The following is a 26,597-nucleotide window of genomic DNA, read 5'->3' as shown; positions in this document are numbered from 1 at the left end:
ACAGCGGCCGCCACGTGCGTGCATGGATGTGCGTGAGTGAGTGTGCACACGTGAGCGAGTGTGTGACGGGGGCAGTGTGTGTGCGCGAGTGTGTCAATGAGTGTGAATGAGCACGAGTGTGCGGACGAGTGTGGACGAGTGTGTAACTGGGAACCACAGCCGGGCTGAGTGCGAGTGGGTGAGCGTGTGCAGAGTGAGCATCAGAGCGTGAGTGTGTTGCACGCACAGGGGCAGGCACGTGGGCGTGTGCTGCGTGAGGGAATGAAAGAATGAGGCCTGCCAGCCAGGTGAATGAATGATGCGCCCAGCAGCGTAGGCGGGGGCAGCCCCCTCGGGCCGCACGGCCTCGTCCCCTCAGTGGCACGGAGGTGACTCGGGGGCTCCTCTGGGCCTGAAGTCACCGGCAGGGCAAGGCTGGAAGCAGGTCGCTGTCCGGGCGAGGTCACACAGCCGCACGGCCGAGCCTGGACGGCCTCCGGGGACTCGCTGGCCCGGGGCCACTGGGAAGCCAGCCGGCTCGGCACACGGCCTGTGGACCCTCCTCATCTTTACCCCCAGCCCTCGTGCTTAAAAGGTGGGGAAACTGAGGCCCAGGAGCGGGGCTGTGGGTAAGCACAGCCGGGGCACCGCAGAGGACACGGACTGGTCATCTGGCCCGAGGCCACGCTCTGGTACCCCCTGCCCAGGGGCACATGGGGGAGGGGCAAGTTCCTGCACGGACATGTGGCTCAGCATGGGTGCAGGGGACTTGGGGCATGACGCGAAGACCACCTGGTCACGGCCAGCCCAGAGGGGGCGGCTGCAGGGACACGGGGCCCGAGCACTGGCTGCCTGCGCGTTCCCATGGGCGTCCCACTCTGGGCCGCCTCAGGGCCTGCAGGGCCAGCTGAGGCCATCAGGGCCCTGGCGCAGAGGGGCGGCCACACACGCTCCCAGGCCAAGCAGCCACAGCACTGGCGGGCAGGGCTGCCCACGGCCACACTGCCCCGGGTCAGTGTCCCTCCATCGCCCTCGCTCCCGGACGCAAGGAGCAACCCCCAGCCAGGCCGGGTCAATGCCGGAGACTCCGGGCCCGGTCGTGAACCCCAACGCTGGCCCGCAGTGCAATGTCCCTGCACAGTGACCCCGTGGCCCACAGCCCACACAGCCACCCCCACCCCCGCCCTGCCCAGGGCCCCGGCGACCCTGGCCACAGCCTCCGCTGGCCCCCATCCAGCACCTCCTGCGTCACTGACACCAGCTGGTGTCAGCTGATGACCCCAAGTAACCGGGGCGAGACCCAGCTGGGGCAAAGGGCAGGAGGGACCATGGGGGACGGCCAGGACAGCCTGGGGCGCACACCCAGGGCACGGTCAGCATCCCTGCAGCCCTCCGGGCAGCTGGTGACACGCGTGACAAGCAGCAACAAGGGCAGACACAGCCACGGGGACCCTGGAGTCTCTGGAGGTGGGGACGGCCCTGGCCTACATCAGGGCATGGGGAGGACGCTGGGGGGAGGCAGGGAAGCCACACACGGGGGGTCGAGAGTGGCCGCAAGGCAGGAGGCCCCGAGGGCCCCGGGTCCCAGTGGACACTCGGCCCCGCAGAGACTGCCCGGACAGAGGCAAACAGAGCTGCCCCAGGCCGTCTGCAGAGTGAGACTCGGCCACGGCGGGCGTGCGGGTCTCAGCGCCGAGCCCAGCCACCTCAAACTCGGTCAGCGCTGACCCCACTGACCCTGCAGCCCCGGGGCCCCGAGGCCGGGCAGCCGAGCAAAACCACCCCCTGCCCTTTCTCCCGAGCCACGCTGTCTCCTGAGGCCTCCGGGCCAGGCAGGACACGAGCACACATACACTCACATGCACACACATGCACACGCATGAATCACACAGAAGGGTGGTACACACACATGCAGTCACACACATGCACTCATACATGCACTCACATACACACACATGCAATCCCACAAATGCATGCACACACACAAACGCAGTCACACACACAGATGCACACAGCAGTCACACACACATGCACACGCACACACACATGTGCATGTGAAGTCACACAGTCACACGCATACACACACGCACACGCAAGCCCACGGGAAGGGCGGGTGGCAGAAAGCTCTGCAGTGCCACGCTATCTGCGACCCCACTGCACCCCGCGTTCCCGCCTCACCCCAGCTCTGGGTGACTCCCGGGAGCGTGGACAGCCCGAGCGCCGGGGGTCTCTGCCTGCACACTCCCACACTCCCCGCCCGGGGCGCGGCCCGAGCCTTACCGTGTGGGGCCGGGCGAGCTGCACGGGGTAGGGCAGGCCGTGGGGTGGGTAGCGGGGCTCCGTGGCCCTCCACGTCTGCGCCACGGGCTGCGTGGACCCGGACATGGCGCTGGCGTCCGGGGGGCCTTTCGCCGGGCGAGGGTCAGCAGCTGGGCGTCATCCTCAGCGGGCGGGCAGCGGCCCGGCACAGGCCCTGGGAACAGAGCACACGCGTCAGCTCCCACGTCCAGGGTGGGCACCCGGGCAGGCAGGAGCCGGCAGGGAGCCCCTGCCCGGCCCACGGCTCCGGGCGCGGCCCGAGGCTGAGCCTGCTGGGGACAGCGGCCCCAGGACAGACAGCCCAGGACCCAGTGCCCACGGGAGCCTGAGGCACCCCCGAGACACGGCAGTCCCTGGGCAGTGAGATGCCAGGGGCCCCCGGGCAGAGGGGACAGATCCCCCAGTTATGCCCCTCCCACGGGCATGGTAATGTCCTCAGGGGTGAGTCGGACCCGCCGGAAGGTGCGGGAAGGGGGAAGGTGTCACGAGGCAGATCAGGGTGACAAGGAGCAATGGCGGAGGAACAGGGGACCCGGGGCTATCTGGGCGGATGAACGGATGGACGGGGTGGGTGGGTAACGGATGGACAGGGTGGGTGGGTGGGGTATTGACAGGTGGGTGGGCTGGTAGGTGGGTGTGTGGACAGAGACGGGTGCGGGTGACCCCAGGCTCCTGCCCCCTCTCTGGGCTCCCGGACGCCCCGACTCTGGCCTGTCCGGAAAATCCCTTGGGCCCGGCCTGCAGGGCAGCCCTGTGGGGGCCCCTAGCGAGAGCCGCAGCATTCAGACCCCCGGACTGGGCCTCCCGGGGGCGACGGAGGGGGGCGCCACCGGATCCACGGCTGCTCCCTCCCCCTCCCCCTCTTTCTGTAGGGGAAACTGAGGCTGCTGAGACGCACGCGGCGGGGGACCTCCCCCAGCCCCCCTTGGTGTGGCAGGAAGACCGTGATCGGAGACCCCCAGGCCCAGGCCAGAAGCCCGAGCCCCACCCCAGACTCCCAGACAGGGACTCGGCCTCGCTGCCCAGCCCGGCCGGCAGATGGGCCGAGCACCGCGTGAGGCCGGCGGCTGTTTCCAATTGCCGCGGTGCGTTCACATCCGCTGGGCGGCAGCCAGGCCTCCCCTCCCCCGGGCAGAGCCCCCCGCGTGGCCCGGCCCTGCACGCTGTGTCTGGGCGCCGCCATCTGGCTTCCAAACGGCGATTTTCTCCGAGGAGGGCGGGAGAGGGGCGCAGAGTGTGGGCGAGGGGGCGAGGAAGCGAGGAAGGGCAGCTGGGGTGAGGGGAGCAGCTCTGCTCTAGAAGACAGACATGTCTGGGACGGAGGGGAGGGCGCTACACAATGGCTAGGAACTAGGTACGTGTCAACCCAACACACCTCCTCCAGGCAGGCCTCCCGGCTAGGCTTGTGCTGTGCTGTGGGGGGTCCGTGCTGCCCTTGGCCCCACCAGGGCCCCGTCTCCAGTCCACCTCCCTCGGGACGGACGGCCAGGGGACATGGCCGAGGCCCTGGAGGAGCCGCTCGGCCCCCGTCCCTGGGCAGGGCCCGGTGCGGGGGACCCTGAGCCCTCACCGCTTCGGCTCTGCCCTGCCCCCGCCCGGCTTGTGAGGAATTCAAGGGTCTCCCCGAAGGTCCTGGGGCAAGCCACAGGGGCTGCAGCAGCACATGGGAAGGACAAGTGTTCCTGCCGCTAAGAATAGCCCGGCCAGCGGCGAGTGGACAGGGTGGACGAGGTGGGGGCAGCTACTCCCAGGCCCGCCCACCACCCTCCGGGCCCCGAGCACCCACTGCTCCCAGCCGGCCGGCCGGCTGCCCCTCCTAGCATGGGCTCAGAGGAAGGGCCCTGGCAAGGTCTGACTCGGACCCGGGGGCCCTCCAGACACGGGGCCGGGCAGTCACTGACCTGAGACCCTGCAGACGTTGGGGGCTGGGAGGGGGCTCACGGCACACCCAAGGGACCCTCACTTGGGCCCCAGCAGCTGCTGGCGGAGGGCCTGGGTCCCCACAGGGCTGACGCCTGCACCGAGCCTGCGGTGACCCCGCCTGTGCTCTGGCAGCACCTGCCCCTGCACGGCAGAGTGAGGCGGCGAGGAGCGTGGCCAGGCCACGGCGGGGGGGCTGCGGGGCTGTGCCCGGGACGCTGGACTCCGGAGCCCCAGACTCACGGCCCCAGCCGGGCCCTCAAGGGCAGCAAAGGCCCCAGTCCCCACACCAGCCCCCGCGCGCCCAGGCCCAACCGGTGGCCCAGAACCGACTCCGAGGCCCAGTCCCAGACACGCTGGACGTCCTGCGGGGCCGGGCCCTGTCCCCGGGGGAGCCCCAGGCATCCCCAGAGGGCGCGTCCGGCGCCTCTCGCCAGCCACGGCTGCACGGAACAGCATTTCCCGCATTATAGCGCCACCAGGGCAAACCCACGGACACCACAAGGGACTCAAAGGCCTCCACGGTAGGGAACAGCAGGAAGGGAAAGCACACAGCCCAGAGGACGGAGGTCCTGGGACCGAGCCCAGCTTCTCAGGTGTGACTCTGCAGCCCCACTATGCTTTGTTTTGTTTTTTCTCTTTTTTGGATCACACCCAGCAATGTACAGGGGTCACACTCCTGGCTCTGCACTCAGGAATTACCCCTGGCAGTGCTCAGGGGACCATATGGAATGCTGGGAATCGAACCCGGGCCAGCCGCGTGCAAGGCAAACGCCCTCCCCGCTGTACTATCGCTCCAGCCCCTCTGCAGCCCCACTTTGGAGCCTGCTCCTGGGGGGCTCTCAGAGAAGGCGGGCTGGGGGGAGGCACCGGGAGGTCAAGGGGCCCAGAGGTCCAGGGTGACTGGCTCTTCCAGGTCACGTACCCACCCTCCCACCCTCCGAGTCTTGCCAAGGGTCAGCAGGCTCCGAAGGGCTGCCCAGCTTGGCCCTGGCCTTGCACCGGCATCCGCGGGCTGGGAAGGCTGTGTCCGGGAGCCCCGGCAGTACCCGCTCCCGTGGCAATCACCCCATCACGGGAAGACGTACCGTGCGCAGCCCTGAGTGGGCACAGGACACACGCCTCCACCTGCCCTTCACACGGCAGACAGGAGCCACACTCCAGCCCCACTTTACAGGCTGGAAAACTGAGGCAAGGTGGCCACCTGCTCCGACCACCACCCCCAAGCACGGCAGATCTGGAGCGAGAGCCAGAGAGACGTGCGCTGTGGAGAACACACAGCTCCCCTGCTCTCTGGCCCGGTTCCGGCTCAGGACCTCCCGAGCTCTCGTGGGCCAGGTAGACCCAGACACCGTGGCCTGGGCACACGCTCACCAGCCGTCTGGGCCCCTGTGGGGGCTGCACGGCGAGTGGGCGAGTGTGTGCAAACACGCTGGTGTGTGGGCACGGCTGAGGGACGGGTGCAGTCTGCCAGGCAAGTCAGGGGGTGAGTGGGCAGGGCCTGGGTGAGCAGGCGGGAGGGCTGTGAGTGCATGAGTGAGAACGTGCAACGTGCCAGTCTGTGAGTGCTGAGAGGGCTGCATGTATGCACATGCGTGTGTGTGTGCACATTGTGTGCACATGTTTGTGTAGCTGTGCACGTGTGCGGCTATGTGTACACGTGCATGGGTGTGCATACATATTTGTGTGTACGCACGTGTTTGTGCACCTGTGCACACAATGTACATGTGCACGTATGCTGTGCGCGAACACAAATGTGTACATATTTAAGTGTACACATATTTGTGTGTGCACACAAGTGTTTATGTGTGTTTATGTGCATATGCACATGTGTTTGCCAACTCTGACCCGAGGCACAGGGTGGACAGTCCTGGGGTACTCGTGGCCTCTGAGCCACCCCCAAGGCTGGGCAATGAGCCACGGGAGCCTGGGCACCTGCGGCCGCTGAGTCCCGGGGCCACAGCAGCTGGCGGGCACAGCCTGGACAGCGGGGCGTCCCCGTGGCTCTGCTGGCCTGGCCAGAGCGGCCTCACGCCAGCACCAGCTCCAGCTCCGCTTCCGGTGGGGCTGACCAGCCAGGACCACTGCCACTGGCCGTGTCCGAGCCAGGCTGAGTCTGGCAGGAGACGAGGCGGAAGGGGCTGCCCAGGAGGCCCGAGTGCAGAGTGACCGCTCACCCCGACCCACAGGGCTGGGGGCGCAGAGTGCTAACACACCCCCAGGGCCACAGGACCCTGCAGGGCTCCTCTCACCCGGCTGCCCACCACTGAGCCCCTGAGGGCCCCGACGGCCCGTCCAGCTCCAGTTCCTCCCGCTCCCTGGACAAGCCTGGGCTGGTGGCGCCGATTTCAAACCCGACGCGGGCACCCTGCCAGGCCCAGAGCCATGGAAGCCGGCGCCGGGGCCAAAGCAGCGGGCTCTGCACCTGGCCCTGCCCGTGCCCGCCGGCCTGCTGGGCCCCGCCCAGTGCGGAGAGCGCGGCCACGCAAGCCAGGCCCCCAGCAGCCCCCCCCCAGTCCTTTCCCGACTCAGGAAGTCCGAGGGCGTCCCTGCAGCCCACGGACCGCCGAGCTCGGCGACGGCCCCCCAGGGCAGGGTCTGGTTGACCCCCAGTGCAGGAGGGAGCCGCCCCCCCACCCCCCCCAGGACCCGGGCCCCTGCCCCCAGCGCCTCCTGCCCACCGGCCACCCGGAAACTTCTCCCACCCGGGCACATGACCGTCTCCGACTCACGTCAGCAGCAGCGGGCGAGCAGCGACTGTCCCCGCTCAGAGAGGCGGCGCGGCGCGGGGGCCGCACGCATGCACGCACGGCGGCGGGGCTGGCTTCCGGAACGGCCCGGGCCCGGCGGCAGAGCCATCCTTCCCGCAGGACGCCCCGGCTTCCCGCGAGAGTACGCCCCCGCCCCCCACGGGGCCTGCGGCCCGGCCCAGCTCGGCCAGCGGACAGGCAGGGGCCCACGGGGCCACCCCAGGGGCCACCAGCCCCACGGAGCCGAGGAGGAGCGGGCGGCCCCGGGCCAGCCCTTCCTGCCTCCCGCCGCCTGCTCGCCCCGAAACAGGAATTACATAAGTCCACTCTCCGCGCCGGAGCCAGAAGTACGTACGCGCTTTCTCTCCCAGCCTTGGCAGTAAGTAATAATTCCTCGTCGCCATGGAAACCCTGGCGGGCTGCCAGGCGACACTCGGGAGCTGAACACTCGGAGGCCTTTTTATAGCTCTGAGAAAAGCCTCTTCACTCGCCGGGGCGCGGGCAGGGCGGGCAGGGCGGGCGCCCCAGACCGCTGCTCCCCCTTAACCGTTTCCTCGCGGCCCCCCGCCAAGCACCCAGGCCACTCTGCGGGCCGACAGGCCGGGTGCTGTGTCTGCGGCCCTTCTTTCCTTCCTCTCTGCTAACGTGTGTCTGAAGCCTGCAGAAGTTCTACCACACACAGACACAAACACATATGCAATCACATGCGCACAAGCTGTGCACCACCACATGTGTTAGGACACATGTACACACTTGCACATACATGCCCACGTGTGAACATCTGTGCAGGCATATGCTCCACATGTGAGGACCCGTGCACGCTTGCACATACATGCTCACATGTGTACATCCATGCAGACATACGCCCCACACACGTGGACATATGTAGATGCCTGCACATACATGCCCACATGGGTACATCTGTGCAGGCATACACCCCACACTGCATGTCTGTACATGACCATGTGTGCATCACTGCAGACATAGGCCACTCATATACATGTGTGAGAACACACATGTACAAGCCTCCACATGCATGTCTGTGGGTATGCATCTGCATATATGTGCACACCTGTATACATGCTCATATTTACACACCGGGATATGCAGCAGACATGTTCACACACATGTACGTGTGCATGTACCTTCTCACAGCAGTGTCTATACTGACACATGTACCAGTTTGTATGTACGTGACACACAACTACATGTTCACATGTGCCCATGGTGTGTATACACATATGCACACAGGACAATATCAGGGCTGGGGCCAGAGCAACAGTCCAGCGGGCAGGGCCAACCCAGAGTTCAATCCCATACGCTGCCGAGCACTCCCAGGAACACCTCTCCGAGTGTAGAGCCAGGAGTCAGTCCTGAGCATCGTCGGGTGTGACCCCAAAAAAAGAAAAAAAAAAAAACAGGGGGCGAGTGCCCGGCCCAGCCCTGGTTTAGCCACGGCGGCACCTCTGGTACATCAGGACCTGCTTGGGCCTGCCGCCACGAGGCACACGCCAGAGCAGCGCCCAGAGCTGGCCTCGGAGGGGCCGCACGGGGCACACAGGTGCCCAGTGGGTGGCAGGTGTGCCAGCCAGGCCCCGCGGCAGCACCCGGGCTGCCCCACTCACCCTCCGGCCGACACGCTCAGCAAGTCGGGGGAAGTCCTACACACTGGCCACTCCCACCTTCTGCCCGAGTCCTTTCCAAACTGGGGAAACTGAGGCAGGCAGTGCGACAGCTCTGTGCTCAGATGTGCCTCTTCTGCTCCCCGAAGCTGGCCCTGGGCAGGCCCCTTCCAGCCCCTCGGAGCAGCCGGGCGGCGGCGGCCAGAGCCAGCGCCCCAGACATGCCGGGGACGCGCCACACGTGGGCCTCTGCCCTCCGGAGAGCGCAAACCCCGGCTTCCAGGGAGCCGCCCGGGAGCCCTGTGGCCAGCGCGGGCCCCGCTGAGCCCCCCGAGGCGAGGTGCAGAAGCCCGCCCGGCGCTCAGAGCGGGGAGGCCCCGGCACGGCAGGGCTGGCACAGGGGAACTGAGCTACGTGGACTCCGCGGCCGGCCACAGCCCAGGCCCAGGCCACAGGGACGACGCCCTCGCGGGGAAGGCTCTGCTGACGTCCGTCCACACCGCGGGTGTGACTCAGCCCGGCAGGTGCCGTCGCGGGGCCGAGGCCACGCAGCCCAGCCCACCTGCCCACGGGAGCAGCAGACGGAACTCAGACGGGAAGTGGGGGGGGTTTCCCCGGGGGACGGGAAACCGCTGGGAAGGGGCGGGCGGCTGCTAGCCGGGGCGGTGCCGGCAGGGCGGCCCTGTAGCGCCCGTCCGCCGCACAGCTGCTCGGAGCCTCGATGCGAAGGGCCCCGAGAGCTGCCTCCCCGCGGGCGAACCCTCAGAGCCCTGCAGTCCCGGCGGACCCTCGAACCCGGCAGGAAAGCCCGGCCGGGCCTCGCGCTTCGCCCGCACCCGGACATGCGCCCACAGCTCCACCGATGCGCGCGCCAGCCAAGGCAAGGCCAGTAGGACCACAGGCCACGGCAAGGCCGCAGGACCACCGCGAGCACAGGGCAGGCGGGGCCGCACTCCGGCCGGCACAGAGCAGCCGCGGAGGGAGATGGGGTCGGGACCGGCAGGAGGCGCCCGCCCGCCCGCCCACCCAGAGCCGGGCCCCGGACACCCAGGGCAGGCCTGGGGCGAGGGGCCGCCCTGGGGCTCACGGGCCGGGGCGCCCCAAGCATCACTCTCCACGGAAGGGCCTCACGGGGTAACGCCGCCCCCCACTCCGGCCTCTCGCCCGCGAGCACCTCCTGGCCGGCACGTTTCCTCAGTCCCACCCGTTCCGGGAACTGCAGCCCCACCAGGCGCCACCGCCACGCTCGCCCACGCTCCCCCCACGCTCCCCCCACGCTCCCCTGCACCCCCCCACTCACCCACGCTCCCCTGCACTCCCCACGCTCCCCCCCACGCTCCCCTGCACTCCCCCATGCTCGCCCACACTCACCCCACGCACCCCTGCACTCCACCATGCTCCCCTGCACTCCCCCATGCTCGCCCACACTCACCCCACGCACCCCTGCACTCCACCATGCTCCCCACGCTCCCCTGCACTCCCCCGCACTCCCCCACGCTCCCCTACACTCACTCCCCCACGATCGCCCCACGCACCCCTGCACTCCACAACGCTCCCCCCATGCTCCCCTCCGCTCCCCCCACTCCCCCCACGCTCGCCCACAGCATCTAGCCCTCCCCGCCTGGCCGGCCCCACCAGCCCGAGCAGCTGCTGCGTGCCCAGGGCCCGACGTGGTTCGTGGCACCCGGCCGGGAGGGGCATGGCGCTGGGCTCGGGAGGGCTGCAGGGCCTGGGCGACCCGATGCGCCCCTCTGGGCCCATGTCTGGCTATGCTGCAGGTCCAGCGGGAAGCTCTGGGCGGCTCCATCAGACTCCGGGACAGACAGCGCTGACCTGAAGTCCACAGCCCAGGGCCACGCGGGGGGCTGCCGGGACTGCGGCTGGGAGGACAAGCCACCCTGCACACTCTCTCTCACACACTCTCACACACACACACTCTCATACACACTCTCACACACACTCTCACACACACACTCTCATACACTCACACTCACACACACTCTCATACACACTCTCACACTCTCACACACACACTCTCATACACTCTCACACACACTCTCATACACTCTCTCACACACTCTCTCACACACACACTCTCATACACTCACATACACTCACACACACTCTCATACACACTCTCACACACACACTCTCATACACACTCTCACACACACTCTCATACACACTCTCTCACACACACTCACACACACACGCTCTCATAAACACACTCTCATACACACTCTCACTCTCACACACTCTCTCATACACTCACACACTCTCATACACACTCACACACACTCTCATACACACTCTCATACACTCACACACACACTCTCATACACACTCTCACACACACTCACACACATACTCTCATACACTCTCACACACACTCTCATACACACGCATACTCTCATACACACTCTCACACACTCATATACATACACACTCACACACTCATACACTCTCATACACTCACACACACTCTCATACACACTCTCATACACTCACACACACTCTCATACACACACACTCACACACACTCACACACACTCATACACACTCACACACTCATACACTCATACACACTCTCACACACACACTCACACACACTCATACACACACTCTCATACACTCACACACACACTCACATACTCTCATACGCTCTCACATACACTTAGACACTCTCACACACTCACACTCTCATACACACAAACATTCATATACACACTCTCATACACTCACACACACACTTACACTCATACACTCACACATACACACACACAGATACTCTCACACACTCATACACACATACACACACTCACTCCCATACACTCACACTTACACACACATACACTCATACACACACTCTCACACACTCATACACACTCTCATATACACACTCACTCTACACTCACACACTCATACACTTATACACACACACTCACACTCATATACACTCACACTCATACATTCACACACACGTACACTCTCACACTACTCTCACATACGCTCACGCTCACACACATATACACTCACACATTCACATACTCATGCACTCACGCTCACACACATATACACACTCACACATTCACATACTCATACACTCACACTCACACACTACTCTCACGTACACACTCAGTTTCACACTCACACACACTCACACGCTCACACACACACACACACACACACATTCCAGGCACACTCCAGCCAGCTCTGCGCACTGGGCTGGCAGCACAGGCAATCACACATGTGCCCCCCAAGGGGCCCACGTGGCCGCAGTTCAGGATCAGCGTGACACAGGGGCCAGGGGTCAGAAGCATGTGCGGGGCGCCTCCCGCCAGCTGCAGCGGGAGCCCGTGTGCTCCACCCGTGCCCCACACCCCCCAGCTCCCTCGGCTCCGGGGAGTGCCAGACAGAGACGCCCGCGCGGCAGTGAGTGGCCCACAAGGGCGCCCGCTGACTCCATCACCGACTTGCTCAGGGTTCCTAATTCTCGGCTCCTTCCCCAAAGCCCGCTCGGCGGGGCAGGAGCGGGAGCCCTGGCCCCGCCTGGACCAAGAAGAGCTGGGGGAACCCGGGCAGGGCGCTCAGGCGGAGCAGCAGAAGGAAGGGGAGAGCTCTGGGGCAGAACCCGGCTCTCCCAGGGAGCCCCTCGGAGACGGACATACGCCTGGCACATGCACATCTGGCGCTTATGTGCACATGCCTGGCACTTACACGCACATCTGGTATTTACACGCACACATACCTGGTTCTTACACACACACACCTGGTGCTTACACACACACCTGGTTCTAATGCACGCACACATCTGGTGCTCACACACACACGTGCACACAGGTGGGCTGGGACTCCCGCCTGCAGGAGAGAAGTGCCCGTGACCCCCGCGTCTGTCTGCACACCTGGAGCGTGGGTCAGAGCCCGCCCATAGCCGACCAACCCGCCACACCTGGCCCGGGGTGTGGACGCTCCAGTCTACTGGCAGCCATGGGGGAGGGGAAGGAACTGGGCATGCAGGGACCCCCCATCGGGAGCAGTCGCCACCGGCAGGACCGGGGCCCGGGCCAGAGGAAGGTCTGAGCTGTCCCATCCCGGGGGGGAAACTGCACGCGGCCGACTTTCCCTAACGCCCTCCGTGCAGAGCATTAGGACGAGCCCATGCAGAGGGGGCCTGGAGTCATAGCCTAGACCCCCCGCAACCCTCGAATGTCCAAACAAACAAAGCCCCCTGCAGCCCCCAGGTCCCCGAACCAAGCACCCCGCCCGCAGCCTCTGGACGCGGCCAGTCACGGTGCAGCAGGTCCTTCCTGGCTGGGCACGGTGAGACCGGCCTGTCCTCACTGCCCACGGCCCAGGGTCCCAGGGCTGCTCCGAGGGTCCCGCGGGTACAGGGAAGAGCGGGGTCCCAGCCACCAGCCTGCAGTGGGCCTCCTGGTCCCGGCCACCAGCCTGCAGTGGGCCTCCTGGAGGGGCAGGCGAGCCCCACGCCTGGCAGGGTTGGGTCAGCCTGGGCTCCTACCCCCAGGCCCTGGCACGGCACCTCTAGGGGCCCACAGAGGCTCGCAGGCGCACAGCCCGCACGCTGCCTCAGGGCACACCAATCCTCGTCCCGCAGGGCCCGCAGGGCGGGGGAGGGGCGGCCAGGGCGGCCTGGGTGCCCACGGGCAGTGCGGGGGGCGGTGTGGACTCCTGTCGGGGCACGTGGGCCACCAAGGGCCCCCGCAGGGCTGCTGCCGGCCGGGGCCCAGCGACAGGACAGGGAGGGACTGACCCCGGCCTCCCACCCAGTCCCCGGACCGCGGGTGGGCCCCGAGCACCGCCGACAGGGCCCCCAAGTGGAACAAGGACAAGCGAAATGCAAACTTCCCTCCCCAGCAGCTCCCGGGAAAGGGGGTCTCGGAGAGGCGCCGCTGCCCGGGAACCGGAGTCCGCCCAGCCCAGCCCGCCCACCCGCCGCCGCGTGACGGATCGCCCCGAGGCGCACGCTAAGTGCTTGCAGACAAAAAGCCCTTTTATCGTCCTCGGGGGGGCCGCTGGCGGACAGCACGCACGTCAGGCTGGAGGAAGGCGCCATTAGCCGGCAGCTGGGCGGGGGGCGGAGGGGGCGGAGGGGGCGGGCACCGGGCGGCCTGCGTCCAGCTTCAAAGGCAGAAGGCTGGACCGAGAGGCTGTGGGGGGTCGCCCGCCCACCCCCAAGGCTAAGCCCCAGCCAGGGGCCGGGGGCTCAGGGCGCCTCTGCCCCCTGTAGGCAAGGATGGGCGTGCCAGGCGCAGGGTCAAAGGGGCGAGGGCCCCCCCAGAAGCCCCCGAGAGGAGGGGGGGTGGGGGACTCTCTGGGCAAAAGCACCCGAGTCTGGGGCCGCAGCCCCGGCCTGGCAGCGCACGTATGTGGCGTGAGATGAGCGCTGGAGTCTGCACGTGTCTTACATAGCATTTCCATGTGCACGTGTGTGATGTATATGACGTGTCATGGGTAATGGTGTCACTGCTGTGTGCTGTGTGTGCCGTCTGCCCGTGCATCTGCGCACCACGGACCGTGTGCTGTGTGGGTGTGTGCATGTGTGGCCCGGAGCTCCAAGCACATTTCACGTCCCACATGCATCTGGGTGTCCCATGTGTCCTGTGTGCATGTACGTTCCATGTGTCACATATTGCGCTCATGGCCATGTATGCTCCACGCGTGTCCCTGTGTGCCCTGAGTGTGTCACGTGCCGGGGGGAGCACACACAGTCTCTGCCTGCCACGCGCCCGCTCTACCTCTTAGCCCCCGGGACCCGGCCCACCCCCACCAGCACACAGACCGGAAGGGGCACCCGGGCCCAGCACCAAGGCTAGGCCAGTGGCCAGGCTGCCCACCCCCGCGGCCCCCCACAGCCCCCCACAGCGCCCCAGACAGGACGCCCCACGTCCAAGCCCCCGGCCAGGGGGGCCCACCTGCCCTGGGGTACCAGCCCCCAGCACGGAGCACTCACTCACCAGAGACAGCGGGGACCGCGGGTCCTGCGCTCAGCAGAGCCTGGGGAGAGAAGGGCTCAGGTCAGCCTGAGGGGGAAACTGAGGCTCGAAGACGCACTCCTGCCCAAGCCCCCTGCCAGGACCCCTCAGCCCTTGCAGACACCCCAGCAGAGCCATGCAGGGGCGGGAGTGACCCCCAGAGGCTGGGCCCCGCCTGGGGGCCACCACACTGAAACCCAACCCAGGTCGGCGACCCAAGCCGCAGAACCGGAACCAGCGCCAGGCAGTGGCCGGGGCAGTGGTGGGGGGTCGCGCCCGCTCACAGGAGGCCGCTGAGGGCACCTCAGCCCGGGGAGGGCAGGGAGGGCAGGGCCCCAGGGGAACCTAGCGGGAGGGCTCAGAGAGGGCGCCGGGGCCAACAGCACTGCAAGGTCAGCGCTGCCCTCGGCAGAGTCGGTCACGGGCAGGACGGGGAGCAGCCGCCCAAGAGACAGGAACAGAAGTCCCAGTGCCCCCCAGGGCGAGGGACACACACGGACACACAAACCAAATATACCCCCACCCCCCCACCCACTCGAGCCCCACTCACACCCCTAACACCAGGGCCACCAGGAATGGGCAAAGGCAGGGCCAGTGAGGACAGTCCTGGAGGACTGCATGGAGGTGGCGACCTCCTGCCCAGGCCCTGTCCAGCCCCCTCACTGCCCCACTGCCTCCAGCACCTCCAGGCCCTACAGCCACCCCCCACACACACACACACATGTACACACACACACGTACACACACACACACGCACACGCACTGCCCTGCAGTGGCCTCTGCGTTCACCTGCTCAGGATGCTGCGAGGCCCAGGCCTGGCATGGCCGCCCACACCGGCTGCCCAGGCTGCAACCCTGCGCCCACCCTCGGGGGACAGTGGGGTGGGGACGCAGTCGCGGCCATGTGGCAGCCAGTCCCACCCTGCAGGTGCCCCCGTCTCCCGCCCGCCCCGCAGCACCGAGCCCGGAGAGGAAGGGCCTATGGCGTGTCCAGCAGGACACAGCTCAGAGTCCTGGGAGAGAGGCCAGGAGAGGCCGGGCAGGGCAGGACAAGGGCTGGGAGGGGCTGGGCACCAGGGTCACCCCGTCCCCCACCACCCAGACTGACCACAGGCCCCTCCACATGCTCCAAAGCCCCCAGCTGCCCAGCCCCACACGCCGCCTCCTCCAGGCAGCCCTCACTCCCTCCCTCCACCATGCAGCCCAACTACACCCATAGAGCCATCGGCGTGGGGCTCGCTGCACAGACCCTCCGTCCCTCCAGGGCTCGGGACAGTGGGGACTGTGGCCAGCAGAGGCCCCGAGATCAGGGGCCCGGCCACACCTCCCCTACAGTGCCAGCCAAGAGTGAACAGGACACCCACCTCGGGGCCAGGCCCAGAGCCAAGGGGCAGCCCTGCTCCTGCCTGGCCTACAGGGAGGGCCCGCCCCCACCCTGTGCAGAACTCCCAGCCCATCCACACGCCCCAGATGGGGAAACTGAGGCCCAGAGAGATTCCGCAACCCACCCGAGCACGTGCAAGGGGGGTGGTGCCGGGAAGCGGGTGTCCCAGGGTCAGGTCCCTGGCCTCCACCCCTTACCCCCCAAAGCTTCTCGGAGGCCTCGCCAGTGTGGGGTGTCTGGGGTCAGGGGTCAGGGGCTGGGCCACAGCCAAAAAGGACTCCCTGAGGCCTGATGACGGAACGTTCTGGAAGCCCCTGCACGCCCCTCCCAGCGGATCACCAGGAGCAGGAGACCCTGCGTGCCCCCCTCCCCCGCGGCAGTGCTGGGACGGTGCAGGGGCCCCGGCAGGCAGGGGGGCACCCTGAGCACAGGCTCCGCGGGCAGCCAGACCCGCCCCTCGGCCGCCGAGGCCCAGCGGCAGCCCGGGCAGCACTGGGGGCCGGGAGAGCAGCGCCAAGCCCCCGTCCCGCGCCCTGCCCACAGCAGGGGACGGGGCACGTCGTGGGGACACACAGGCGCCCCTTCAGCCCGCCCCAGGGCCCAGCGGTCACGGCCACCAGGCCTGCAGCTGTCGCCATGGAGACGCGGAGCCCAGACCCTGGGGGCAGGGCAGCGGCGCCCTAGACACGGGCACCAGCCCCCACCCTCCGCGGCCACCGAGCCGAGCCCCCACAGCACAAGCAGGGACTCAACGCGGGCGGCCGAGGCCCAGCAGGGCCTGGGTCACCACTGACCACCTCCTTGCCCGGACACAGTAAGCGTTTGTCCCAGCAGAGAACCAGGCCAGGGAGCGGCTTGGCCCGGAGCCACCAGAGCGGGGAGGGCGCCCCCCTGGCACACGGCCGGCCTGAGTGTGACCCCGACACCACTAGGAGGGACACCCAAGCGCGGCGGGTGCAGTCCAGAGAGTGTGGGTGCTGGGCGGGCGGCAGGGGGGCTGCAGCCCCCAACATGGCCCTCCCAGGGCGCCCGGCGCCCGCCCCAGGCCCGCCCTCCCGGCCAGGGCCTGCTCGGGCACTCCCGCTGCTGGGGTGCGGGCACGCCGCACAGGGCTCTGTGCCCAGCCCCCCCGGGGGAGGCACTGGCCTTGCACAAACCCAGGCAGGTCCCGGGCTCCCGCAGGGTCCCCCGGGCACCACCAGGAGTGACCCTGAGCATCGCCAACCCAAAACGTCAAAAAATAAAAGCTCAGGGACGTGTCCTTCGGCCAGCACCAGCCCCGTCCACGAGGGCAGCCAGACTGTCTGCTGGGGGGCTGGGCCACCCCTGGGGGCCGGGGGCCATGGCGGGCCCAGTCCCCAGCACTGCGGCCCCGACACCGGCCCCGCCGTGGGCTGGCCCAGACCCCGCACTGTGGGGCCCCACCTGCCCAGGGGGACCTGAGGAGGGGCCGGAAGTGCCTCCAGCCCCTCTGGTCTGGCCAGGCCCCTCGGGTGACGCCACCGGGTGCTGAGGGCAGGAGTCGTGTCCAGCCGCGTCCAGCCCCGTCCTCCGCCCGGCCTTGCTGCAGGGCCCAGGGCCACCATCTGTCCGGCCTCGGGCAGGGGAGGGGCCGTGGCTTCCGCGGACGCTCCAGCCACTGGATGGAACCTCCCAGCCCGTCCACGGGGGTGGTGCAGGGGCAGCCGGGAGGGTCTCCCTGGCACAGGGGTCGTAGGACCAGGCGGGACCCCCCAGGACCAAGGGCCCCAGAAGCTCCGGCAGCAGCCGAGACGCCGGGCGCTCCCTCCGCCCGCATCCACGCCACGGCCCAGACAAGGCGCCCCCGGCCAGTTCTGGGCCCTCTCGGGGCCCCAGCGCGTGACGGGCGCGATGGCCCCTGCGCCCAGCTGAAGACTTTGCCCTCTGCCAGCTCTGGCCGCAAAGGGTTTCGGGACTGGCCGAGTCTTGCTGGAAAGTGTCGGGGTTGTGGGGGGCTCTCGGACTCCACACGCGAACCCAACACGCAGACCCAAACACACGGACCCAAACACACAGATCCCACACGCAGACCCCACACGGGGACCCCACACGCGGACCCAAACATGGACACCACATGCAAACCCCACACACAGACCCCAACATGGACCCCACACACGGACCCCAACACGCAGACCCCACAAGCGGGCCCCACACGCGGACCTCACACGCGGACCCCATACGCAGACCCCAACACACGGACCCCACACGCGGACCCCAACACACAGACCCCACACGCGGGCCCCACATGTGGTCCCCACACACGGACCCCACACGCAGGCCCCATATGCGGACCCCACACGCAGACCCCAACACGCGGACCCCACACGCGGACCCCAACACGTGGACCCCAACACGCGGACCCAAACATGGACGCCACATGCAAACCCCACACACAGACCCCAACATGGACCCCACACACGGACCCCAACACGCAGACCCCACAAGCGGGCCCCACACGCGGACCTCACACGCGGACCCCATACGCAGACCCCAACACACGGACCCCACACGCGGACCCCAACACACAGACCCCACACGCGGGCCCCACATGTGGTCCCCACACACGGACCCCACACGCAGGCCCCATATGCGGACCCCACACGCAGACCCCAACACGCGGACCCCACACGCGGACCCCAACACGTGGACCCCAACACGCGGACCCCACACACGGACCCCAACACGCGGACCCCACACGCAGACCCCAACACACGGACCCCACATGCAGACCCCAACACGCAGACCCCAACACGAGGACCCCACACGCGGACCCAAACACGCGGACCCCACACGCGGACCCAAACACGCGGACCCCACACGCGGACCCAAACATGGACCCCACATGCAAACCCCACACGCAGACCCCAACATGGACCCCACACACAGACCCCAACACGCAGACCCCACACACGGACCCCACACGCGGACCCCACACACAGACCCCAACACACGGACCCCACACGCAGACCCCAACACGCGGATCCCACACGCGGACCCCAACACGCGGACCCCACACGCGGACCCCAACACGCGGACCCCACACGCGGACCCCAACACGCGGACCCCACACGCGGACCCCAACACGCGGACCCCACACGCGGACCCCAACACGCGGACCCCACACGCGGACCCCAACACGCGGACCCCACACGCGGACCCCAACACGCGGACCCCAACACGCGGACCCCAACACACGGACCCCACACGCGGACCCCACACGCGGACCCCACAGGCGGCCTTCCTGCAGCTGCCATCCCACAGCAAGGAGCAGGGACAGACCCACCCACCCGCCCCTCCTGCTCTCAGCTCTGAGAGCTCAAGGTGATGCTCAGGGTCAAGTGAACCCACGACCCCCTGGGAGTCCCTGCTGAGCTGCCCCAGGGGCGGGGGTGGGGGAGCAGCCGACACCCCCCGGCTCAGTGCCTGGGGAGCGACCCGGGGGTGACTCAGGCAGGCCCACCGCTGAGTGGACGCCGCAGGGCGGCACCCGGGCAAAGGGACCCCCACAGCCACCAGACGCAGGAGCCAGCGAGAACCCCACTCAGACAGGGAAACTGAGGCCCAGGAGCAGCCCAGAGGGCCGAGCTCTTACGGGACATCCTAGACACCCCAGGACACCCCAGGACACCCCTGGGCATTTCTCACGGGGAAACCCGGGAGCGTGCCAGGAGGGCCCAGCTGGTGATACTGCTGAGCGCTCGGCGGGGAGGGCCACCCGGCCACAGCCCCGGGACCCTTGCACTGGGACCCACAGGGCACAGGCTGGGCCACATCTGCCTCAGCCCCGTCCTGCACCCTGATGCAGAGGCTCCGAGATCGAGCACTGTCTGCAGAGTCCCCTGGGGTCACAACGCCCCTCACGGCAGAGGAGCCAAGAGACACCCAGGCCTGCCGTGGGCGTCTCGGGGATCTGCCACTGGCCCCACGGGTCCCCGTGACCCAGCTCTGGGCGTGCAGGAGGGACGCGTGTCAGCCTTGGTGCTGGGCTGGAGTGACAGCACAGCGGGAGGGCGGTTGCACGCGGCCAACCCGGGCCCCATCCCGGCACTGCCAGGGCCCCCGCGCACCCCAGTGCAGGGCCAGGAGTGACTCTGAGCATCGCCAGTGTGACCCGAAAAGATAAAAGAAATAAAATCAGAACTCAGCCCCGTCACGGGTGCACGGCTGAGCAGGGGCCCGTCATCCTTCCGCAATTCTGGGAAACTGAGGCACAGGTGTCTCTCCCCATGGAGAGGCCGTGGTGAGGGGAGGGTCTGAGAAGCCGCTGCCCAGCCGGCCCGGAGGAGCAGGACCCAAGGACGCGAGGGCGTGCGGCCAGGGACCTCAGGAGGTCACCTGAAGCTTTAGCTGAGGCAGGAGGCGGGCGCCGAGCGTGGGCGGGCACGGGGTCCCCAGGGCCGGCCCTGGCAGCGGTCGCTCTACCCGTGGGGTCGGGGTCAGCTCACGGCAGGCTCGGGCTTCTGAGCAGGCCCGAGGCCTCTCCCGGGCTAGGCGGGCACTCCCGTCTGCCGAGGACACAGCACCTGCGCACGGAGAGGCAGCTCGGGAGGGCCCCCTGAGGGGCTCCTGCACCCCGGGGTCTGGACGCAGCCCTGGCGCCCGAGCCCCTCCCTGGCTCTTGCTCTGGGGAGGGGGGTGGGCCGCGCCCGAGGCACTCAGGGGATCGACCTGAGTCAGCGCCCTCCAGGCTTTCACGGCCCAGGACCCTCCCCCACCTCCTCCCCGCAGCCCCCCTCACCCAAGGTCGGGCGGGGACAGCCAGACCCCCAGAGACCCCCTGGCAGAGCTGGGGCCGCGCTCAAGGATGATAAACACTTGGGGCTGGAACTGGTCTCAGGCTGGGGAGGGGTCAGGCCTGCACGTGTGGGGCCCGGGGAGGGTCCCCAGCACCGCCAGGCCCGTCACGTGACTCGGGGGCCAGAGCGGGGGGGCCCCTCAGGCGGGACACTCCAGCCACCGCGTGCAATCTGCCAAGCATGGGGGCGCTGGGCCGAGGGCTGGGGCCAGCGGGGGCAGGGCGGGGGCAGGGCGGGGGCAGAACCCCCAACTCCCCCGGCCGCCACCTCCCCTCCTCTGGCTCCCGCTGGGACCCGGACCCCAGCACCTTGCACGCCCGGGGGCTCCTCTGTAGCTCACCCACAAACCACAGGCCGCGGCTGGAGACGGGCAGCGGGGACACGGCCACACCAGGTTCAGGCCCCCAGCACCGCCAGGAGTGACCCCGCACAGCCGGGCGTGACCCAGAAACAACCAGAACAGCGGCCCCCAGTCGGGGCCACACACACGGCGGCCCCCAGAGTCGGGGCCACACACACAGCGGCCCCCAGAGTCGGGGCCACACCCCGTGTGCACCAGGCGGAGCCCTTGGCGTGTCCCTCGCCAGGACAGCAGAGACCCGAGGGCCAGGGAGCGGGCACACGGCACCACTGACCGCCTGGGCCAGCACCATGGAGCGTCCAGCTGAGCCAGGACGGCCCGAGGGACACCACATCCTGCGAGAGACGCCGCCCAGGGCCCAGAGCCCAGCAACGCCGGGAGGAAGGCCGCGGGGGACGAGGCTGGCCAGGGGCGCCCAGCCCCACAGCCCACAGCCGGCTCTGCGCTCTGAGTGGGGAAACTGAGGCCCCGGGCAGCGCCCTGCCCACAGCTGCCCCCACCAGCCAAGCAGCCGAGGGCCCCGCGGGGACGCTGCAGGTGGCCGCTCCTTCCGGGACAGCCTGGCCCCTCGAGGCAACCCCCAGGCCTCCTCCAGGACCCCGAGCATCTGTCCCCCAGACTCCTCCCCCCACCACCCCAAGGGTGCCAACTGCAGCACACGCCCACTTCTGGGGGCCGGGCACCCACCCCCTGCTGCCGGGGCTCTGCTGAGGACCCCTGAGCTCAGCCCCTGCCACAGCCGCGCCTCAGAGCCCGGAGCTGCAAGGGTGACCCCCGGTGGCCGGGGTCCACTGCCAGGGCGGTGAGGGTGCTCAGGGCCAGGCACTCCTGGCGAGGACCCACCCCCACCCCCACACTCACTAAAAAACACTGCAGGAGGGCAGGGGACGGACTGGCGCTGAAGAGGCACCAGAGAGGGGCTGAGGCCTGAGCAAAGATGGGGCAGCAGTGCAAAGGCCCTGGGGCAGCAGCGCCTTGGAAAGAAGGAGGGCCAGCACCCAGACATCAGAGATCTGGAGAGAGCAGAAACAGGCCCACTCCAGGGTGGCGGGGGTCGGGGCATGGCCGGGCTGGTGGCAGGGACACTGCTCCCACAGTCCCTGGGCCAGAGGCGCAGCCCCCGGCTCCTCCCCGCCCATGCCACGTGGCTCCAGTGGGGCCCTTAGCAGCCTCGGGGGGCAGTGGGGGTGCGGAGAACAGAGGTGAGGGGACGCCAGCAGGGAGACGAGCTGGACGCTCGAGGGTGGGAGACAGGGACCCCCACTTCCTCCCGGCTGGCGGGTCACGGGCCCCCCAGAAATGACGTGTGCCAGGTCGCCACAGCTATGGCGTGACACGGGGATCCCGGGGGTCTGGGCGGCCGAGGGCAGCGTGGGGACAGGCCGGGGCCCAGAAACCCTCTCTCCGGCCCCCCACACGGCCCATGCGCCCGCCACCCAGTCCCTGAAGTGGGGACGGCCAGGGAGGTCGGGGAGAGCCCCGGGACCCCGGGCCAGGGCCAGGGCATCCAGGTGGGCCCGGCGGGGGTGGGGCCAGGGCTGCCCAAGGCCTCGCTTCCCGTCCAGATGGGCCCGGGGAGCACCGAGCACACAGGGGCTCGTCGTCCTGCTCTGTGCCCGCCCAGGGCCTGCAGCCCTTCAGGCCACGTGTGACCATACCCGCAGGGCCCTGGAGAGGCAAAGGACCATGCAGGCCTGCAGGACAGAGCCGCTCAAACCCAGAACCTACAGCGGCCAGGCCAGACGGCAAACAGGTCTGTGGGCTGGGCCCGAGCCTCCCGGAGCTGAGGAAAACGTGGCCACGCTGCCCGCTCGGCCCTGCCCGGCCCACGCGGGCCGACCGTGGGTCAGTCCCCGCTGCCCAGAGCGCCATCGGCACCACCCGCAGGGACCCCGAGCACCGCTGGGGGGGCCCAAAATCAGAACAGCAACAAAGCAGCCCCCAGCCCCCACGCTGCCCTCTGACCTCCCCACGGTGTCCCCAAGGAGCCCCTGAAGGTCGTACAGGGACCCCCGGGCTCAGGAGAGCTCTCTGGGTAGAGCCCACACGCAGGCCCCACCCCCATGCCGGACCCCTGGACACAGCCCAGCTGGCGCCCAGTCCCACGTCACGCGGCAAGAGCCGGCCTTCTAGATGGTTCCTTCTCGTCCCCCAAGGCCGTGGAGGCACAGGGCAGCGGAGGGCGGGTGGTGAGGGTCTCCTCAGGAGGTGGGGAGGGCCGGGACCGCCCCCACACACACGCCCTCGGGCTCTGCTCTGGAAACAAGTTCCACGGTGCCAGCCACGCGAGGGCCCTCCCACCTCCCAAGGACACCCGCACCTGGGGGGCCGCGCTCTTGGGGGACACCGCGCACAGGGCGGGCGGCCGGCACACCCGCGTCTCTCCAGCGTGAGGATATTCCAAGGGGGCCCCATGAGAACCACACACATGGGGGCGCCCCGGCATGAGACGAGGGGCCCAGCGGGCAGACGGGGGCCACAGGGCGGGCAGGGGCCCCACCTGGGACGAAGGACGCAGCTGCTGGGGACTCCGGCCAGGCGCCAGGCCAGGCCGAGGCGGGGGCCGGGCAGGAAGGGGCAGCTGCTCCGGGCCGGGTGTCTCCACACGCCCAGGGTGGGGTCACCCAGCCACCAGCTGAACTCACGAGCACTGGGCACGGGAACGCGGCCGTGCGCCAGGCCCAACTGCCCACCTCAGCCCCGGGGCCGCAGAGCGTCCGCACAGACCCTCCCCGCGGGCCACGCTCCCCCACGCCGGGCCACGCTCCCCGGCTCCAGATGCCGCAGCGTGCGCGCCCATTATGCGCGCACCACGCTAAATAATTCAGAACCCTGTTTTCATTTCAAAATAAACACAGCCATGTCGCCAAAGCGAATGCCAATTTGCATGAATGTTTAAGATAAAATGAGACTTCAGAGACGTGCCAAGCCTCAGGCTGGCACCATCCCCGTCCCCAAGTCCCGGGGGGAGGGTTCTCGGGCCCTGCCCAGGCGAGCCAGGCTCTGTGGGCGCTGCTCCGAGGAAGCTGATTCTCACGGCAGCTCCAGACAGGCCCCACACGAGCGCCTCACCTGGGAGAGCCAGGGGCCCCGCTGAGCCCCTTTCTCCTGGGGGGGCAGAGCACTGACCCCCACCACGTGGGGAGGCACCGGCCAGACTCACTCCTGCTGGGCACTCTGACGGAGACTGCTTTGTGCCAGAGCATGCCACCATACACGCACACACTCGCACACGCTCACACATGCGCACACACATGCACACATGCTTACACCCACATACACAGGCACACACGAACACGCACGTACACACAAATGCATACACATGCACACGCACACATCCACATTCACATATGCACCACATGCACAGGTACATATACGTGCACATACACAGCCACACATAGACACAGGTACACGTGCACACATACACATGCACATACACTCATGAACACACACAAGCACACAAGCACAGGGGCACACACACACACACACACACACACACACACACACACACGGAGTGTTTGACGGGCTCTAAGTCGCTCCCCACCTCTGAGGCCAGGGCTGACCTAGGCGGCACCTCCTGGGGACCCCCTGAAGCCTTTTCCAGCAGCCAGGCCCCTCCTGGGCGCCTCCCACCCCGCCCCCCGCCCCCTAGGGCGTCCCCGGCAGCCTGAGGCGGCGCCTGGGAAAGCTGCTGGCTGAGGAGGGACAGAAACACGAGGAAAACACACAAATAAGCCCGTGGGGCGGAGCGGGCGGGCGCCGCAGGCCGGGCCAGGGCTGGAGCCTGGAGCCTGGACCCCGGGACCCCCGCTGCCCACCGGGGGCCGGGCCCGACCCAGCGGCCTGCAGGGGGGCGCCCCGGCTCCGCGAACCCCGCACCCACGCGCCTGGGGTGCGGGAAACCCCCCCCCCCGCAGGAGAGACCGGGCCGGGGCCCCGCGTGGCGCCTCCAGCCTGGCCGCAGCGCCCCCGCCGCTGGGTCTATCGATAGTATCGATCCCGCGGCCGTAAACAGCCCGGGGCAGGGCCGGCCGCGTGCCCACCCGCCCGCGCCAGGGACCCCGGGAGGCCACGGGTGGGGGGACCGGCCACGGGGGACAGGCCCTCGGCCTCGACCCTCCCCCTCCGGGGCGGGCTGGGGAGACCCGCACCCCCGCTCCGGCGCGGGACGGTAATAATAACAACAATAGCGGCGGCGCTGCCAGACTCCCCCGGGTCACGGCCCCCTCCCCGCCCCGCCTCCCCCGCGCCCCTCCCCGCCCCTCCCCCGCCCCGCCCGCCCCCGCCCCGGCCCGTGAACTCGGCGCGCCGCCCGCCGCCGGCCACCCCGCGGGCCGGAAGGGCCGGGCAGGGGCGGGCAGGCCCCGGGCCCGAGACCCGCGACCCCGCGACCCCGCGGGCGGGCGCAGGCGCGGGCCGGGCCGGGGTGCGGCGCGCGGGGCGCCCGGGCCACCCACCGCGCGGGCCGGGGTCGCGGGGGTCGCGGGGGCCGCCGGGCGCGGAGGGCAAAGTCAAGGCCGGCGCCCCCGCCTCGGCGCGTCACGGGCCGCGGGGAGGCCGCGCCCACCGCCCGGCGCCCGGGGACCCCGGCCCGGCCCGAACCGGCCCGAACCGGGCGCGGGGGGCGCGCGGGCCCGGCCCCGAGTCCAACTTCCCAAACTCGCGGCCCGGGCGCGCCGCGGCGCGGGGGTCGCGGGGGCCGCGGGGGCGCGGGGCGGGGGCCGGGGGCGCGGGGCGCGGGGGGCGCGGGCGGGCGGGCGCGCGGGGCGGGCCGGGGTCCCGGCGCGCGAGGCCGCGGCGGCGGGGGCGGCCCGGCCCGGACTTCCCCCAAGTTCCCGCCCGCCCCGCGCCCCGCCCGCGCGCCGGAAGCGCCCCCCGCCCGCCGCCCCCGGCCCACTCACCTGCGGCGCCGCTGCGGGCCCTGCGGGGCGCCCGGCCGGGCGCGGCTGCGGGGACGCGGGTCGGCGCGCGGGCCGGCGGGGGGCGGGGCGGCCGGCGGCACCGACGCGGCCCGGCCCCCGGGCGCCTTAAAGGGCCCGCGCCCGCCGCGCCGCGCCGCGCCCGCGCCCGCGCGCCCCCGCGCGCCCGGCCGGCCCGGGGGCGCGCTCCGGCGGGCGCGCGCGCGGGCACCCCGCGCCGCCCCCCGTCGCCCGCGCCCCGCCCCGCCGGGGACGCCGGGGGGCCCCGGGCCGCGCGGGCCGCACCGCCCACGCGCGGCCCCCACCCGCGACACGCACCGCCGGCGCCGCGCCCCCCGCCCGAGGCCCCGGGAGCCCCCGCCCGCCGCCCGCCCGGGCTTCTCCCCAGACGTGGGAGACTTGGGCCTTCTTTTTTTTCTTTCTTTTTTTTTTTTTTTTTGTCGGTTCAACTTTCCTTTTTTGGAGCGGAGTCTCAGATTCAGTTCTGCCATCTGCCAACATCTGAGCACCCGGGGGTGCGGGACGGCTGGGGT

General features: G+C 69.0%; 1 protein-coding gene across 14 annotated transcripts in view; it reads right to left on the bottom strand.

Annotated features, from left to right (window-relative positions):
* NCOR2 (nuclear receptor corepressor 2) overlaps window positions 1-26,132 on the bottom strand; it is a 73,976-nt gene extending 47,844 nt beyond the window's left edge. For 13 of the 14 annotated variants that reach the window (XM_055147589.1, XM_055147597.1, XM_055147596.1 and 10 more), the window contains exons 1-3: window positions 26,047-26,132; window positions 14,566-14,605; window positions 2,260-2,452 (exon numbers count right to left, since the gene is read on the bottom strand). In XM_055147589.1, coding sequence (XP_055003564.1) covers window positions 2,260-2,364 — 105 coding nt within the window. In that variant the 5' untranslated portion in view covers window positions 2,365-2,452; window positions 14,566-14,605; window positions 26,047-26,132. Of the gene's footprint in view, window positions 1-2,259; window positions 2,453-6,950; window positions 7,275-14,565; window positions 14,606-26,046 lie in introns of those variants that run through there. The other variant, XM_055147590.1, reaches the window with a different exon arrangement.
* Window positions 26,133-26,597: the final 465 nt, after the last annotated feature.

This window comes from Sorex araneus, chromosome 9 (genome assembly GCF_027595985.1).
Source record: "Sorex araneus isolate mSorAra2 chromosome 9, mSorAra2.pri, whole genome shotgun sequence".
In the NCBI taxonomy this organism is placed as follows: Eukaryota; Metazoa; Chordata; class Mammalia; order Eulipotyphla; family Soricidae; genus Sorex; species Sorex araneus.
This window is presented reverse-complemented; position numbering and strand designations above follow the sequence as displayed.